Source organism: Myotis brandtii, unplaced genomic scaffold, assembly GCF_000412655.1.
Source record: "Myotis brandtii unplaced genomic scaffold, ASM41265v1 scaffold181, whole genome shotgun sequence".
In the NCBI taxonomy this organism is placed as follows: Eukaryota; Metazoa; Chordata; class Mammalia; order Chiroptera; family Vespertilionidae; genus Myotis; species Myotis brandtii.
Window position 1 is genome coordinate 1,572,343 of NW_005356712.1, and position 17,548 is coordinate 1,589,890.

The 17,548-nt window shown below is 44.5% G+C and overlaps 1 protein-coding gene across 4 annotated transcripts in view; it reads left to right on the forward strand.

Annotated features, from left to right (window-relative positions):
- CIT (citron rho-interacting serine/threonine kinase) overlaps positions 1 to 17,548 on the forward strand; it is a 165,700-nt gene that overhangs the window by 75,942 nt on the left and 72,210 nt on the right. For all 4 annotated transcript variants that reach the window (XM_014537689.1, XM_005863774.2, XM_014537690.1 and 1 more), the window contains exons 10-15: positions 6,822 to 6,927; positions 7,836 to 7,979; positions 9,249 to 9,368; positions 14,823 to 14,993; positions 15,264 to 15,314; positions 15,810 to 15,863. In XM_014537689.1, coding sequence (XP_014393175.1) covers positions 6,822 to 6,927; positions 7,836 to 7,979; positions 9,249 to 9,368; positions 14,823 to 14,993; positions 15,264 to 15,314; positions 15,810 to 15,863 — 646 coding nt within the window. The remainder of the gene's footprint in view (positions 1 to 6,821; positions 6,928 to 7,835; positions 7,980 to 9,248; positions 9,369 to 14,822; positions 14,994 to 15,263; positions 15,315 to 15,809; positions 15,864 to 17,548) is intronic.

Genomic DNA, 17,548 nt, shown 5'->3' on the forward strand with positions numbered 1-17,548 from the left:
CTTGGTTCTTACACATATTGTTGAATTTGTCTTCCATTCTTTTCAGCCACCTTATGACCATTTCTCTGAATTCTTTCTCTGACATATTGCTTGCCTCCTTTTTGTTTACTCCCTTTTCTGGTGATGCCTCCTTTTCTTTCATTTGCGAGCTGTTTCTTTGTCTCCCCATGATTTCTTTTCTCCGGGTGTCTGGTTATGTAGCTCTCTCTCTCCATCCAGTTCTGCATGCAATTCTCCAAACATCTCTTCCCGCACATCCTTTTCCCCCTGGCACTAAGCAGCCGGCACACTGGTAAAATTCGAGGCTGCCTTTTTGCTCCCAGTCCAGCTGTGGGCTGATTTTTAGAGTTCCCTTCTGCCATCAGCCCTGCGGATCTCCTTCCACACTCGTGGATCACACTGGCCCCAACAGCCGCGGACTTTGTGAGGCGCAGACTTCCCCTGTGCATGTTCCTCTCTCCAACCTGGATTGCAGACCTCACCTTTCCCTAGGCGAAATCTGACCTTTCCGTGAGGAGGAGCAGGGCTCGTCTGAGTCCACGTATTTGCACTGCTTGAGATCCGGTGTTCCTGGGTTCGTAGCTGGTCCCTGGGTGCCGTGGTTGCAGGATCCCTGGATGTATATGCTTCCGATAACAGCCACTCTCCCTTTCAAGATGGTGCGGTCTCCGCGGCAGAGCCGGCTGCTCCAGGAGAGATTTCAGCAGCAGTGGAGGCTGCCCGGTTAGGGGAGCCCAATCCGGCAGTCTCCAACAGTCCCCTGGAGTATAGCTATTGCTCACCCACAAATTTATACTCTCCGTACGTCCACACCCTCTCCTTTCGTTCTCTCACACACTATCTTGCAGTCTGCCTTCCCATTGGCAGCCATCTTCCTAATGTATATTTATTGATTTCAGAGAGGAAGGGAGAGGGAGAGAGAGATAGAAACATCAATGATGAGAGAGAATCATTGATTGGCTACCTCCTGCACACCCCCTACTGGGGATCGAGCCCGCAACCCGGGCATGCGCCCTCGACTGGAATCAAACTTGGGACCCTTCAGCCTGCAGGCTGGTGCTCTATCCACTGAGCTAAACCAGCTAGGGCGAAGTTTGAGAATTCTTAGAAAATTCTTTAATTAGTAGATAGACTCCCATTCCAGGGTCAACAGAACTTCATGATTAGATAGTTTCTTAGCTGTGATTCTGTGCCCATCAGTCAACCAGCTACATGATCTTTTGCCAACTTTCCTTAAAGCAACAATACCATCAGCTCTTTAAACAATACTACTCTTGATGAAATGGTACATTTCACGATAATTTTTAACCAGCTGAGTTACTGCTTGTAGAGGACAGGGACCTATTTGGTAACAGTCTGGTGGCTCTGAGGCCAGCTTTGTCTCGAACCTCCTAAGCTATGATTTACAATATGGTTAATTCTACAATAATGCAAATGTCAGCAATAATTTGCTATTGCTTTGAAAGTCATAAGGATGGCTAATGAAAGCTTAGAAAAAAATAGATAATATTTCAGAATATCTATTGGGGGGATTTGTTGGTTCAAGAAATACAGAGCTTATCATTGGTGCTAATGATTGAATTGGCCATGAAAAATAAATGGAATACAAATATGTTAGGTTGTGCCTGCCTCTAGTATATTTCTTTTATAGAAATTAATGAAAATGGTATATTTTAGTTGACTTATTAACAATGGGAGCATATAAAAGGAATAGCCTTTTATCATTGTCTAAAACATGTGCATTGTCTTGAAATTCATAGCCCACCACGATTAACTTAAAAATTGTGTTCCCACTCAAAAAGTGACCAAAGGGCAGCAGCATCAAATGGTGTGGCGAAAGTGCCACCTGGCACCAAAAGCTGGGGACAGTCATACTATGAGTTATAAATCACAGGCATCATGGTTCTCAGTGCTGTGTGTACATTAGAATTACCAAGGAGCTTAATAAAAATGGTACTGCCCAGGCCCTACTATCTATACTAATAAAAGGGTAATATGCTAATTAGACTGGGAGACCGGACATCTTCCGACTGCCTGACTTCCTTCCAGACAAAGCCACAGTGGTGGGGCCGAGGCAGAGGCGGTTAGGGGCCATGAGGCTGGCAGGGGAGGGCAGTTGGGGGCCATGAGGCTGGCCGGGGAGGGCATTTGGGGGCTATGATGCCGGCAGGGGAGGGCAGTTGGGGGCCATGAGGGGAGCGGTTAGGTGGCAATCAAGCCGGTAGGCAGGCAAGCGGTTAGGAGCCAGTAGTCCAGGATTGTGAGAGGGATGTCTGACTGCTGGTACAGGGATGGGGCCTAAACCAACAGTCGGACATCCCCCAGGGGTCCCGGATTGGAGAGGGTGCATGCCGGGCTAAGGAACACCCCCCCACCCCCACCCTCTGTGCAGGAATTCCATGCACTGGGCCTCTAGTTAGTCTCTATGTCTCTAATTTAATTGGTCTTTTTGGACCCCAGACATCTTTTTTTTTAAGGCTTAATTTTTTAAGAGCAGTTTTAGGTTCACAGCAAAATTGAGAAGAAGGTTTGGAAATTTTACACATACTTCTTGCCCCTGCTATCAATATCTGGCACCAAAGTGGTACCTATGTTACAATGGATAAAACCTACACTGACACATCATTATCACTCAGAGTTCATAGTTCACTCTTGCTGTTGTACCATTCATTCTAGGGCTTTGGACACGTATATAATAACATGTGTCCATCATGGTAGTATCACATGGGTATTTTCATTGTCCAACATCAGTATTTTTCAAAGGCTCTCCAGGTGACACTAAGGTGCAGGGATGTCCAGAGGGCTGCGATGAACTTTGCCCTCTATCCTCCAGCCTCATGCTCCAATCCCATTGTTTATGGGGTTGTTGCTACAAGCCGGTTTAATCACAGAATTCTTACCAGAGCTTTTAAAATTTTTATTTTGTTTATTTATTATTTAAAATTTTATAAGAGTTTATTTGAGCCAAACTGAGAACAAGCCCAGAAGCAAGATCTCAAAGAACTGAGAAAATACTCTAGAGCAGCGGTTCTCAACCTGTGGGTCTCGACCACTTTGGGGGTCGAACGACCCTTTCACAGGAGTTGCCTAAAACCATCGGAAAACACATATATAATTACACACTGTTTTTGTGATTAATCACTATGCTTTAATTATGTTCAATTTGTAACAATGAAAATACATCCTGCATATCAGATATTTACATTACGATTCATAACAGTAGCAAAATTACAGTTATGAAGTAGCAACGAAAATAATTTTATGGTTGGGGGTCACCACAACATAAGGAACTGTATTAAAGGGTCGCGGCATTAGGAAGGTTGAGAACCACTGCTCTAGAGAATGGCAGTTTTGCGGTTCTCTTTATACTTGTAGAGTCAAAGGAGAAAACGTAAGGAGGGTTACATGAAACCCATTGGTGGTAGAAGAAGGAGGTAGGAGAAACCAGGAAGAAAAAATGTCTAGGATTGGATAAAGATTAAAATGGAGAGGTACATACTTCTTTTATACTGGTGGGTACAGGATAGTTAACATTTAACATTTGTAGTACATTGAGATGGTATTCTGGCAACAAGACAACAATCACCATAGCTTTTTATAGATGTGATTTTTATTTCTTAAAAAGACTATTTTCTTAGCACCTTTATTCGGAAGAGCTCTTAATTGTTGTACTTAGAACTTCTAAACAGTGAACATTTGTCAAGTATCAAAGCACTAGAAGAATGAGGGCGTTAGACCTCGGGCGACCAGGAGGGATGTCCCTTTGTCTCCTTCCTGCAAGAGCCAGTGAGTGGGGACACACATCTCCTCGATTCTGGGTCCCATTAATGAGTGACCTAGATTAGGATTTTGTTTGTTTTGTGAATCAAGCCATCAGCTTTGCACCCACAGCAGCGCACTTCAAGCGTTAAGCCTGCCCTCCACGTGTCATCGGGTTGTGGGAGCCACTTCCCATCCCATCATCATGCACCCATGTGATCACTCCTCTAAAGAGTGCCAGGCACTGTGCTTGGGCACAGAGAGCTGTGTCCTGTGTTGTCTTCTCTCACTCAGGTCAGTGCGTGTGACATAATGACAGGCGGTTCTTGATACTGAAGGACCTGCAGCCTGTCTGCAGATCAGCCCTCCCTCCTGGGTGGGTTGGGTCTTCTTCTCTAGCTCACCCCCCAGAGTGAAGACAAGAATGAAGGAAGCAGCAAGTCATGCCAAACAACCCATTTCATCTCAGATTAAAGGGGGGAAAAACTGTGTGTGTGTCTGTGTACCTAGATTTAGGTACCAACAGGCTAATGAGAGGCGTAGAAATCAGTTAACATTTTTGGCCAAATGTTAGATTTTAAAAAGGATTTATTTCTGGATTTTAGTCCCCGTTGCCCATTTCTATGAATAAGCAACATTTGTTTTAATGTGAATAATAGCACAGAGTGAATTCAACCCCCTGAGTTTGACTATTTCAAGCAACTGTTTTAGGCCTGCGAGGCATGTGCTATTTATGACATTGCATGGGTAGTGATGACAGGAACGACAGTGATACTAGTAAATGGTCAGCATTTATTGAACCCTCGCGATGTGCCAGGCACCGTGCTTGGGGCTTTACCTGGGTTATCTCATTTAATCCCTGCAGGGACTCTTTGAAGTAGGTTGAGAATTATCCCCATTTTACGGATGAGGAAACCGCAGCTCAGAGAGGATACACAGCTAGCATGGCAGAGTCAGATTTTGAACAAAGCAGCCTGGCTCTGGGTGTTGACCTGCTTGGCTGCCCTGTAGTGTGTTTGTAGGGAGCTGTCACTCCCGCCAACCCCTGTCACTGGGCGGGGAGCTGCAAGGAGAGGTGTTCTGAGTTGCTGCAGGGAACTGACCTCTTTCAGGCAGGGAAGTAGATTGGGTCGGCAGAAAGCGGAACTTTCACCTGCTGGTAAGAAGTGAATGCTTATGGAGAACCAGCTCCTGCAATCCCGTTACCAAGGCAACAGAGATGGGGCTGTGGGACAGCGGTGGGCTCTGCTGCATGTCCTTACCTATGTGAGAAGCCTTGCCCGTTGTTGCTCTGACCCTGCCCTTCACCAGTCCCAGTGTTTGTGCCCTGGGAGCCAACCCCTGTGGGAAGCTGTCCTGGAAGGGGACTGTCATTTCCACCCATAATTAGCTGTTTCTAGGGATGAGGCAGAGTGCGCGAGTGATATACACAAGCATATCCTTTCTGTGGCGAGAGCATCCTTCTAACCCACTCGCAGGAGGTCACGCTGCATTTTTTGTGTGATATTTTTCCAAGGGTTTTATCAGGTGTATCAAGTCATTCTCCCTGCCCCAGCTCTTTATTGTGAGACCAACTGAAACCATTTAGTAACTGGCAGGTTGCTTAATCACTCTGGGCCTCAATTTCCTCATCTATAAAATGAGGATAATAAATTGTATCTGCCTCCCAGAGTTGTTGTGAGGAATAAAGAGTAAAAACATGTCTAGAGTTAGAACAGAACCAGGCATGTAGTCAGTGCCCAGTAAGTGTATGAGCTTTCTAGAGCTGCTGTAACAAATTGCTACAAATTTAGTGGCTTAACACAGGACACTGACTACCTTCAAGTTCTGGAGGTCAGAAGTCTGGAGGTCAGAAGTCTGAACATATGTCTCCTCAAGGTGTAGACAAGACAGCACTCTGGAGCTTCTGAGAGAATCGGTCTCCTTGCCTTTTCCAGCTTCTGCTAGCCGCCTAGATTCCCTGGCTTGTGGCCCCTTCCTCCATCTTCAAAGCTGCGGTGTGGTATCTTCAAATCTCTCTCTGACTCTGACCCTAATTCTGTTGTCATATCTCCTTCCCTCTTCTGCTTTCATTTTATAAGGATCCTTATGATTACATTGGACCCAACCAAATAATCCACATTAATCTTCCCATCTCAAAATCCTTCACTTAATCACATCTGCAAAGTGTCCTTTGCTGTGTCAGGTAACAGATTCACAGGTTTTGGACATTCGGATGTGGACCTCTTGGGGCTGGGGATTTATTCAGCCTACCATAGTTAGCCTCAGCCGTTTGTATAAAATGAAACAGAACCAACTGGCTAGCTTGGGGATGGAATAAACAATAATTTGATCCGTGTACATTTATTGTGCACTTGCTGTGTTAGCTCTGCTCTGCCTCAGGACTATATCAATTATCCCTCCTCCCTAGAGCTTTTTTCCTTCCAGAGCTTTGGATGGCCTGCACCTTCCCATCCTCAGGCCCCAGCTTAAATGTCACCTCCTCCGAGAGGCACTCCCTGATTACTATTGCTTAAAGCAGACCCTGGATCCATTGTCTCTTCATGTCATGTCACCCTGTTTCCTTCTTTGTCATCATCTGTAACCTTTTTGTGTGTGTCTGCCTGATGCATTCTTTCTGCCCCCTGCGGAATGTCAGTTCCAGGAGGACAGGGACCTTGATGTCTAATTTACTGCTATTCCAGTGCCTGCGACAGTTTTTGGAACACAGTAGGTGCACAGCACATATCTGCTGAGTGTGAGTGAAGCCATGTAGGCAGGGTGCTGCTCACACTCTCCTCTGTGGTAGGTCCTTTTATTAGCATTCCACCTCATAGACATGGAAACCGAGGCTCAGAGAGTCGGAATATTGCCTCAGTTCAGTGGCCACTGAATTGACACCCAGCTCTGCCTGCTTCCAGAATTCTTGCTTCCTTCCACCTTCCTGCCTCATGGCCGTGATGCCATTAGAAGCCCTGAGGATGGCCACAGAGCTCTGGAAGCTCCATCGTCCATGCGTCGTTTCTGAGTGTGGCTTTCAGGCCGTGCACTTGCCACCCTGACATTGGTTTCCTTCTGTCTAGGTCTGTTGTGTCGGGCCTGGACTCCCCTGCCAAGACTAGCTCCATGGAAAAGAAACTTCTCATCAAAAGCAAAGAGCTGCAAGACTCCCAGGACAAGTGTCACAAGGTATTTATTTCCACAGCCGGCCTCTCTCCTTGCTCCAGGATCCTCCCGTCAATGTATGCCAAGGGAGCCGCCCGGGGCCGCTGCTGGCACTGAGCCACCTGATCCATACAGAGCGAGTGAGGTGCTATCTCCCTCACTGAAGTCACACCTCCAGCAGCTCAGAGGGAGATGAATTCGGGCCTTGACTTTGCTGTAAATCCTTTAAATCTTAACCAGAGGAGGCCCTGGATTTAAAACGGCCTGTTTCTCAGCATGACCCAGCCAGATGTCCGCTTCTTCCGGCAGGTGGTGTGGGTCCTCACCTGTGGCCGAGATGCATCCCATCTGCTCTGAGTGATGCGAAGTTTCTCTTCCTAGTCTTTTAAAACTCCTGCTTATGTAACTGCTGCCACGGTGTTGATTATGCTCAACGTCTCTTAACATTCACTGTACCTGCCCAGGGGCAGCTTTCTGGAAGCTCATAAAAGTCACTGCTTGCCTGGGACTCCTAAGAGTGCAGACGAATACATATCTCCTTGCCCTGTCCTGGATTGTCCTCTAGATCTTTGCAAGGAGATGGGGGGGATCAAGATGGATTTGGGGTAACATTAAAGTGACGTCTGCAAAAACCAAACCAAACCAAAAAAGCAAACAGGTGAAAAGTGATGATTGTGGCTTTCTTGCTCACTGGGTTAGAGGAGTGACCAAGTGTGAACCGAGACTTGAATGAGAGGAGTGACTTAGCATTGGTGACTATCCTTACGAAGAACTGTGCGCTCCTGGGCGAAGAAACAATGGTATTTCCATCCCAACCTTTGGCGAGATAGTGCCAGCCCAGACCACCAGGTGGTTTTGGAGGCCACTTGAGATGTGATAGCCCCCAACGAACCTCCAGGGGCCTTTATAACCTGTCGATGTGTTTATTTCAGATGGAGCAGGAAATGACCCGGTTACATCGGAGAGTGTCAGAGGTGGAGGCTGTGCTTAGTCAGAAGGAGGTGGAGCTGAAGGCCTCTGAGACTCAGAGATCCCTCCTGGAGCAGGACCTTGCTACCTACATCACAGAATGCAGTGTGAGCCTTCCCCAAGTCCCCTTCCCTTGGAGGTGGCACTTCCTGTTGTGTGTGTCTCATCCTGTTTCATGACAGCTCCATGAGGCACATCACAGCCAATGGCAGAGAGTAGAGAAAGGGAGCTTACAAAAGCAAGCATTGTGATTTGCAGAGCAGTGTGAGCCTGGCGAGAGGTCCCAGAGAGAAATGAGACTGGACCCCAGGAAGTCCAGGCAGGCCGCAGAGCTTGGAGATGGGCGTAGTTATCATTGCAGCAAGTCACCAAGGGTCCTGACTTCACCCATCCCAACCTCTCTGGTCTAAACCGACACCATGTCTGACACGATCAGCCTCGGGAACCAACTCGCAAATAAGCACAAGAAAATGTCTTTTGAATCTGCCTGAAATCAATTTTTCATTGCCTGCAACTGGCGTAGCAACAAGAAAACTCAGCCTTTAAAACCCAGACCCTCTGTCATTATTTACCATGTGGCTTTTTTTTCCCCTTTCCATCACAAGAGTAGACTGTCTTCTCCATTGTCTCGTTAAATTTTTCATCCAGGTGTTTTTTTAATGTGCCCAGTTAAACAGTCTTAAAAAATTGAATCACACATTTTTCAAGTTTCCTTTCCCCCACCTTCTCTCACGAGGGAGAGATCTATAGGACGTGGCTAATTAAGAGTAACTGCTATGTTTCCATTCCAGATCTGGCTGCCTTTCAGTGGTGGGTGAAGTTATTCAGCTATGTATTTCAGATATATATTTCAGTGCCACTGAAGCACTGAGGGAACCTTATGGATGAAAGGTATCCAGGAGACGTAAGCCAGGAGATGGAAATAGACTACTTGGAGTCTCAAGGGACAATAGGGCAGAGAATGAAGTCATTGCTACTTTGAAAGAGTTATATACTAGCATGTCCTTGAATAACTGATATTACAGACAAGACTCTGTGACTATCCCAGTGGTGGTTGTAACAGCTAAGGGATCTTATTAGTGTTTAGTCCTAAACATGCAAGTAAGTATGTGCTGGGACAGGGAGAAGGTGGTAGGAGACAGTTTGCTGTAGCTTGGCTGGATCATAAGGTCACAGGATTGAGATGATCTTTCTTGAACCCAGGGGTCTTTACAGGATGAAAACTGGAATCAGCAGCCAACTGGAAGTTGTCGACTCTGGTCCATCACCTGACACCGTCTTGCTGTCTGCGAAGCAGCTTGCAGCTCCCTTAATGAATCTTTTCAAACAGAGCAGGCTCCGCAGGGCATCCCTATTAAAATTTTTGCTTTCTGCAGAGCTTAAAGCGAAGTTTGGAGCAAGCACGGATGGAGGTGTCCCAGGAGGATGACAAAGCACTGCAGCTTCTCCATGATATCAGAGAGCAGAGCCGGAAGCTCCAGGAAATCAAAGAGCAGGTATGACTGCCTGCCCGGGAGCAGGGCGGCGGCTCCGACCTCTCATTCAGGGAGGGGTGTTTGAGAGGCGGAGAGAAGGAAAGAGAAAGGGGGAGAGATGTAGGTCATTTGGAAACTTTATTTTTTTACATTAGGGTTAAATCTTTTTATTTTATTTTATTTTTTTATTGTCTAAAGTTTTACATATGTCTCCTTTTTCCCCAATTGATTCCCTCCCTCCCCATCCCTTCCTAGCCCGGGCAAGCCCCCACCATTCCGGTGTCTATGTCCATTGGTTATGCTAATATGCATGCATATAAGTCCTTTGGTTTCTCTTTAACCCCCCCTCCAGCTACCCCATATTTATATAAACTGTAGAGTGTTTGGTTGTAGCTCCTTTGAAATCTGTGCCCATAATGGCTGCTCTTTTCTATTAGAAGTTTAGGTTTAGAGCACAGGCAGGACAGCTGTGGCCTCTGGGGCAAGTCTGGCCCACCACCTGTTTTCCATGACCATAAGCTAAGAATGGCTTTTGCATTTGTAAATAATTGTGGAAAAAAATCAAAAGAAGAGTAATATTTCATGGCACATGCAAAGTCTGTGGAAGTCCAAGTTCGGTGTCCATAATAAGGTTTTTGTGGACAGCCATGCGCATTCCCTTACGTATTGCCCATATCTGTTACTCCTGCTCCAGTGGCGGAGGGGAGTTGTGACAAAGACCATATGGCCTGCAAAGCTGAAATTGCTTACTATCTAGCCTTTTACAGGAAGAGTTTGCCAACCTCTGCTTTAGATCATTAAAAAGAAATTAAAGGTTTTTATAGCTTTTTAGTTTCACTTTTAAGTTTTTGAGAGAAGCCAGAATAATTCATAGTAAGTAAAACTTACTATATAAGTAAAATGTAAAGAAATAGTCTAGAACAGTGGTCGGCAAACTGCGGCCTCTTGAGTGTGGCTCTTCCACAAAATACCACGTGCGGGTGCGCACGTACAGTGCGATTGAAACTTCGTGGCCACACTCAAGGGGCCAAAGAGCCTCATGTAGCTCGCGAGCCGCAGTTTGCCGACCACTGATCTAGAAGAAGAGGTAAGACTGAGTGAGATTAACACAGCAAATCTGAGTGCAGAAAGCTACATCTGTGTATTCAGAAAAGAGCACCGAGACCTTTAAAAAGCCCACTCCCCCCGCCCCCTTCAAAAGGGTTTTCTTTGGAGATTGTTCTTTTTTTTTTTTTTTTGCTTCATTGTTTCCTTTTTAGCATAGATTTTTTTCTGTCCTTTGAAGAAACTGTAAATAGAAACTTTCATGAAGAGATGGTAATGAGCAATTGGAGAACTGAATTATCAGCTGCCAGGCAACTCTCATTCACTTCAGAAAACCCAATGTAAACACGGATGGAAATGAACATTTTTGTCTCTGGGTAGCACCAACTTAGCCATCTGGGTGGTGCTAAATATAAGAAACTTCTGCAAATGATCGGATCCATTCACTGTTCTTTAAAGAAAGAATGATTGTTTGGGGGGTGTTGTTGGTATAATCCAATCACCTTAATATTTAAAAATGATTGGTTTCTATCCTCTTGCTTGATAAAACTGTTGTAAGTAAACATGCATAGGAAGCGGAGCAATCTGGTTAGCAGGTGTCTGAACATGCTGATCTTAGAGCTTTTCCAGGCCACTCAGTTTGAAAGAACTGCTTTGACAGGTGACTCATTGCCCCTTTTACCAAAATGGTTTTTCATTCTAAAAGTTTCAAGAGGTGGGGTTCTTTTTCTCCCATTAGTTCAATGTGTTTGGAAATTTGCTCTTGGTTGACATCCTGGGGAAATTAAAGCTATATTTGGCCACCAGAGGGAGCAGCTGGTGTCCATGAAATTCCACAGAAACAGAATTAACAGAACATTTTGAAAGGTGGTTGAATTCAAAGCAATGTCTTTTGTGATTCATATCGCAGTTGGCATGATGTGGAGTTTTAGATTTAATGACTGCTAAAAGTTCTAGTGGGGGAAGAACACTTCTTGCTGTCTGATTTTACTTCTCACCAGAAAAAGGGTTTATTAAAGTGACTTTGGGGACGTTTTGTGAGAGGAGGATGTTTGCAGTCCAGGAAAAAGCATTTCCCATGCCCTGACCACTTTGGCGCAGTGGCTAGAGTGTCGGCCTGTGGACTGAAGAGTCCCAGGTTCAATTCCAGTCAAGGGCATGTACCTCAGTTGTAAGCTCTGGCCCTGATTGGGGCACATGTGGGAGGCAACCTGTTGATGTGTCTCTCTCTTATTGATGTTTTTCTCTCTCTGTCTCTCCCTCTCCCTTCCATTGTCTCTAAAAAAATCAATGGAAAAATATCCTCAGGTGAGGATTGACCAAAAAAGGAAAAGCATTTCCTGCTTTCAGCAAACTCCTAGTGGTTACCTCAGAGATCCGTTCCCATGGCGTGACATAACGTGATTTTCAAGTCGGAACCCACCTACATAAGCACCTATGTCACTCACATGGAGCACATACACAGCAGTAATGAAGTGAAACAGTAAAAAAATTTAAAAGAAAGATAACAATTCCTGACCTTTACTTGTGGTAAATAAATAATAAAAACCATGAAGCACATATGTACATACGTCGAAATGATGGAACTTTTTTTTTTTTTAATAAATGGGAGATGGCGACGTAACCACGAAACAACGTACGTTGAGTCCCACGTAACCCGAGGACTGTCTGTAATTGGTTTGCAGCACGGTGGTTCCTCTTAGGTTTGGCAGTTTTCCCCTGCTCTTGATCTCAAAAGCTAATTTCTATACGGCTCTTTATTTTATTAATATTTTGCTTCTACTTAGCCACCCCCTATAGAGTATTTGGACTTGGTTTAAAATAACACCCGAGTCTCCCGTGGTGGTTTGATTCATGCACCTTTACCAGCAATCGCTGACCCCCCGCCGTCCCCTCGCCTCAGGAAGGGAAGCAGAAGCTCAGGAAACATGGAAGATGCTTCTCACTGAGTAGGACCGCGTCTGACTTCCTTCCCACAAAATTCGGAAGCTCCCTCCGGAACACTTACCTTCGGCAGGCCGCGGGAGTTGTCCGTGGTCCCCATTCTGATCCCGCTCAGCTCCCACCTGCAGTTCCGCCCATGCTGAGACAGGACCGCTCTCAGCTGCCCTTGGAGACAGACCTGATGACCTTCCCTCAGGTTCTCCCTGCAGCAGGCATTAGCTGTTGGATTTATGAGATTGCCTTGAAGTCTGCAGCATAATAACAGCGGCTCAACAAATGAGGTAGAATTCTCGTCGATGCTTGAGCAGGCTGAGTGCCCCAAGAGCTCAGAGAGCTGACGGAGATGTTGCCTGATTCTTGCCTTCTTTCCCCTGGGTGCTGACGGCTCAGGAAAGAGATGTTGGGGGGATGAACAGCTGCTCTGTCCTTGCTGTCGACAAAACACAAACATTACATCCCTTTCTCACTAACAAGTTCAAGAAAGAAAAGGGAGCTTGGGTCCCGGGTTCGATTCTGGTCAAGGGCACAGACCTCAGTTGCAGGCATGCTCCCCGGCCCTGGTCAGGGTGTATATGGGAGGCAACCAATCGATGTGTTTTTCTCACATTGATGTTTCTCTCTCTCTGTCTCTCCCCCTCCCTTCCACTCTCTAAAAATTGATGGAGACATCTCCTTGGGTGAGGATTAACAAAAAAGGAAAAGAAAAGGGAGCTTGGGGATAAGATGCCCAAGATTTTCTCCCAACTCAGCTTCCTCCACAGTTTGGTGTTTGTGACTGTGGGGTAGGACTGATGGTATTTATAGTTGCCCATAAAATATTTAAATTTTTTTATTTAGAAGAAAAAAAATTGAGCTTTTAGGTCAAAGAAACTTTTCATAGATAATCATGTTTTTGTCTTTATATGAACACAGTAATAAAATATACTTTTAAAAATTGTTATTTCTTTTTCGGGAGAAGGGGGTCCAGGAAGGCACAGTACTCAGAGCCATGATAATCAGAATGCATCCAGGGGTCTGGAAAAACCCAAGGAAAAATGTATCGTTTTACATAATTGGCTCATGTTCCATTCCGTGAGTTCAGATAATTGTGAGCAGGTTATAAAGGCCTTTGGCTATATAACCCCACATCACCCACTCAGTGTGCACCATCCAGAAACCTGGAGCCCCATGACGTCTAGGCTTGACCTTCAGTGACAGTATAGTTTTCAGTAAAATGAAATAAGACTGCTTCACTCAGGGCTTGCTGCTTCTTCATTTCCCCTCTACCAATGATATAGTTAGAGGTGTGCTTGCATGAGAACTCCCCAATTTTCATAGGACATCACCTCTCCTTTTAGTGTGCACTGGGGAGATCGCCTATTAAAATAGGCTGAGAGGTCTACTTTATACCTTATTATTTAAAACATACATATCCTTGCTCAATTGATACCTCTTCAATTATTGCTTGGGAGAACGGATCTTAGAGATGTTCACTGTATATAGTGAATGTCAAAGACAATCTGATTCAATTCCTTGTTCTTTCATTTTATATTCTGCCTACCCCCACCCCAAGGCATCTTGGATTGCAAAAGTGCTCATTCATAATTCTTATATATAAAAGTTTTGATTTTGCTAATAAAGATGATTTTCATACTTTGTCCAAAAGTTTTCAAAACTGTCCATTTCTTCTGGTAAATCCAATTTTGAAAAGCCTCAATTCAGATGTTCTGTTTTGATTTTAGAAATGCATTTTGAAAAAGGTCAGGCTGTCTGGATCACTTGAAAGGGTTTGTTAGAGGGAACAAGATGATTCTTTCTTTGGAATCTCTCTCACAAGTTATTCTGACCAGAGTCAGTGTTTTCTGACTCTTGCAAATTTCAGGGTGACTTGTATTTCAAGAGCAATGTTAAGTTCTTCATTCAGTTGGGCCCAGAAAAATTAATGGTGAGAAACTGACATGATGAGTTTCACCTTCCAAGATTCTTTCCACTGAGATTTCCAATTACCCTCTTGAGCAATCTGAAAGGTTAATTTTAAAACTAGTACCATATCTAATTACGTTAGGAGCACATGACTTCTAAAGGACAAATCTATAGAAACGATTACCCTTGGAAGAAAGCTACACATAAGCAGTTTGTTCCAGTTGTTTAAAGAACATCCCTTTCAGCTCTCTCGTGTTGCAGATGCCTTAAGGTTCTGTGCTTGCTTGTGGTATTATTTGCTCAAAGGATCTTAATTATAGGCACATGTGTTCCAAATGGTGTTACTAGTGATACATGTTCTACTTTAAGACAGTTTAAAGATTTAATACTCTCTTCTCCCTCCTCACCCTCCCACGCCTCTCCCTTTTGCCCATCTGTCTGCTCACCTTCTCTCTAGATCTGTTCTCTGCCAACCTCTCTACAGTTTTTGTCTTCCCTCTGTGGCCGATGTCTGTCCGTCTTCACTGCCTGTCTTTTCTTTTAGTAGTTCTCAAGTTCACCTTTCTTCCATGGCCCGCCCTTTAGGAGTACCAGGCTCAAGTGGAAGAAATGAGGTTAATGATGAACCAGTTGGAAGAGGACCTGGTTTCGGCAAGAAGACGGAGTGACCTCTATGAATCGGAGCTGAGAGAGTCCAGGCTCGCCGCCGAAGAGTTCAAGCGGAAAGCGACAGAAAGTCAGCATAAACTGATGAAGGTAGCAGCCACCCACCAGGAGGGTGTTGGGGTAGAATCAGAGATGATCTAGCAAGACTAAAGGGAGTACTAGCCTGATGAGTCTACGTGTAGGAATAATGGGATACGTTGGGAAGTCCTGGTCTTTACAGAAGATATTTTGTTGTCGTCATCATCATCATCATTATCATTACTTTGATCACTGAGACGTAAGAAAGTACAGGAGGTACTGTTGTCTGTAAGACTTTATATTCTTGAGACTCCCTGTTATGTCATATCTTTTAAATTACAGGCGAAGGATCAAGGGAAGCCTGAAGTGGGAGAATATTCCAAACTGGAGAAGGTATTTTCCATTATTGATGTTGCTGTTTTGGTAGATAATCTTTTAGAGGTTACTTTCAGTGGCCAGTCATCGGAAAGAATTCTCTTGTAATGAATAGAGAACTTTCTTCCAGGTTTATTTTGATGGTCAACCTCTGGGTGACCACTTTTAGCTTCAGCTGTGGTTCTAAAGGGATAAAAGACGTCATTTTTTTGTCATGTCTGCTCACAGTAACAAAAAACCCAGACTCTTAATAAAATGCATGTGAAAATTCTCTTTGCCTTTAAGGCACTGGGCAACTTTGATTCTCTTTTTGCCATTTTGTATGCTGGAGGTTTGCTCTGGGACATTTGGTCTTTGTTGATAGGCCACTTGTTTTTCCTCTCCATTAGTAGGTACAGGGAAACAAAACAAAAAGACCCCACAGGAACCTCAAGAAAATAGGACTGCAGTAAATGTAGCAAGACCTTAATAACGATTTGCCTTTTGTTTTATTTCCTGGGATTTTAATTATAGATCAATGCTGAGCAGCAGCTCAAAATTCAAGAGCTCCAAGAAAAGCTGGAGAAGGTAAGCCCGAGGGGATTTTCTTGGGAACCTACCTCCTCCCCGCCCCCCATTCCCAAATACTTTACCTTGCCTCCTCCTGGGCATGAACGATGAAAGAAACAGATTTAGTCACCCAGCGCAGGGGAAAGTGCAGGGGGAGTGAGCTCTTACCTGGAAATATGAGTTCTTAATATACTTTTTCTTTTGAGATGTGTCAGCAGTGTTTATTTTTGAAAACCAAGCTGTGTGAGAGTCTCAAGAAAAATTTCTAATTATACTGTGACAGAAGCCAAGAAGCCGGCTTCTCTCCCTTCGTGGGGCCAGGCTCCCCATTTTGCACATTTGTAAGGGAAGCATGTGTTGTTCACGACCCAGACTGCTTTCAATTAGAAGCTCTGTGGGCAGCATTGCTGTACACTGGAAGATGGAAGGAGTGGAGAAAGCGTCTCCTGATGCGGGGAGGGGGGAGTTTGGTTGACAGCATCCGGAAAAGTCTGTGCTAGTTGAACCCTGGAAATACCAACAAAAGAGCCAGAATGAATGTGGTTCTGAGACATGCCTTGTGGATGCTTGTGAATGTGTTTATTGGCTTAGTGTAGGAGAACTCCTTCTTACTTACTCTTTTTACAAAAATTGTGGTAAAAAAACATAACATTAAATTTACCATCGTAACCATTTTACGTGTATAGTTCAGTAATGTTAAGTACATTCACAATGTTGTACAATGGAGCGCTAGAACTTGTCCGTCTTGCAACACTGAAACTCCATACCTGCCAACACGAATCCCCCTTTCCCTGAAAGCCCCTGCCCTTGGGAACCACCTTTTCATATTGTGTTTCTGCTAGTATGGTCTTACTGCTTTAGGTACTTCATATGAGTAGAATAATACAGCATTTGTCCTTTTGTGACTGGTTTATTTCACTTAGCATAATATCCTGAGTTTCAGCGACTTTGTGGCACGTGACAGGATTTCCTTCTTCAGGGCTGCATAATATCCCATTGTCTGTATCTTCCACATTTTGTTTATTCATTTCTTCCCTTCTTGCCTGTTCTTGAGCCACTAATGAAAGCTTTACTGCCTCTTTTAGCTAGTAGCTTGCGTAAGCAATCCTGTTTTCACCTAGAACTGTGCTCTCCAATAGAAGTGTGATGCAAGCCACAATTATCAGCCACAGATGTAATTTAAAATATTCTAGTAGGCTTATTAGGAAAAACAAAAAGAAACAGGTGGAATTATTTGAATAGTATAGTTTATTTAATTCAATATATCATGGTAGCGTGTATGTCAATATTAAGACATTTACACTATTTCAGTTTTTAAATATATTGAACTTAAATAAAGAATGGAGTTCCCGCCCTAGCCAATTTGGCTCAGTGGATAGAGCGTTGGCCTGCAGACTGAAGGGTCCCAGGTTCATTTCCAGTCAAGGGCACATGCCAGGTTGCGGGCTTGATCCCCAGTGGGGGGCATGCAGAGGGCAGCTGATCAATGATTCTCTCTCATCATTAATGTTTCTGTCTTACTCCCTCTTTCTTCCTCTCTCTGAAATCAATAAAAATATATTTTTTTAAAAAAGAATGTAATTCTCAGTCACACCAGCCACTTTCAGGTGTTCCAGGGCCACACATGGCTAGTGGCTCCCATGTGGACAGTGCTGGTCTCGAAACTGGAGTTTTCTTGCAGTTTCCATTTTAAAATTTTGAGT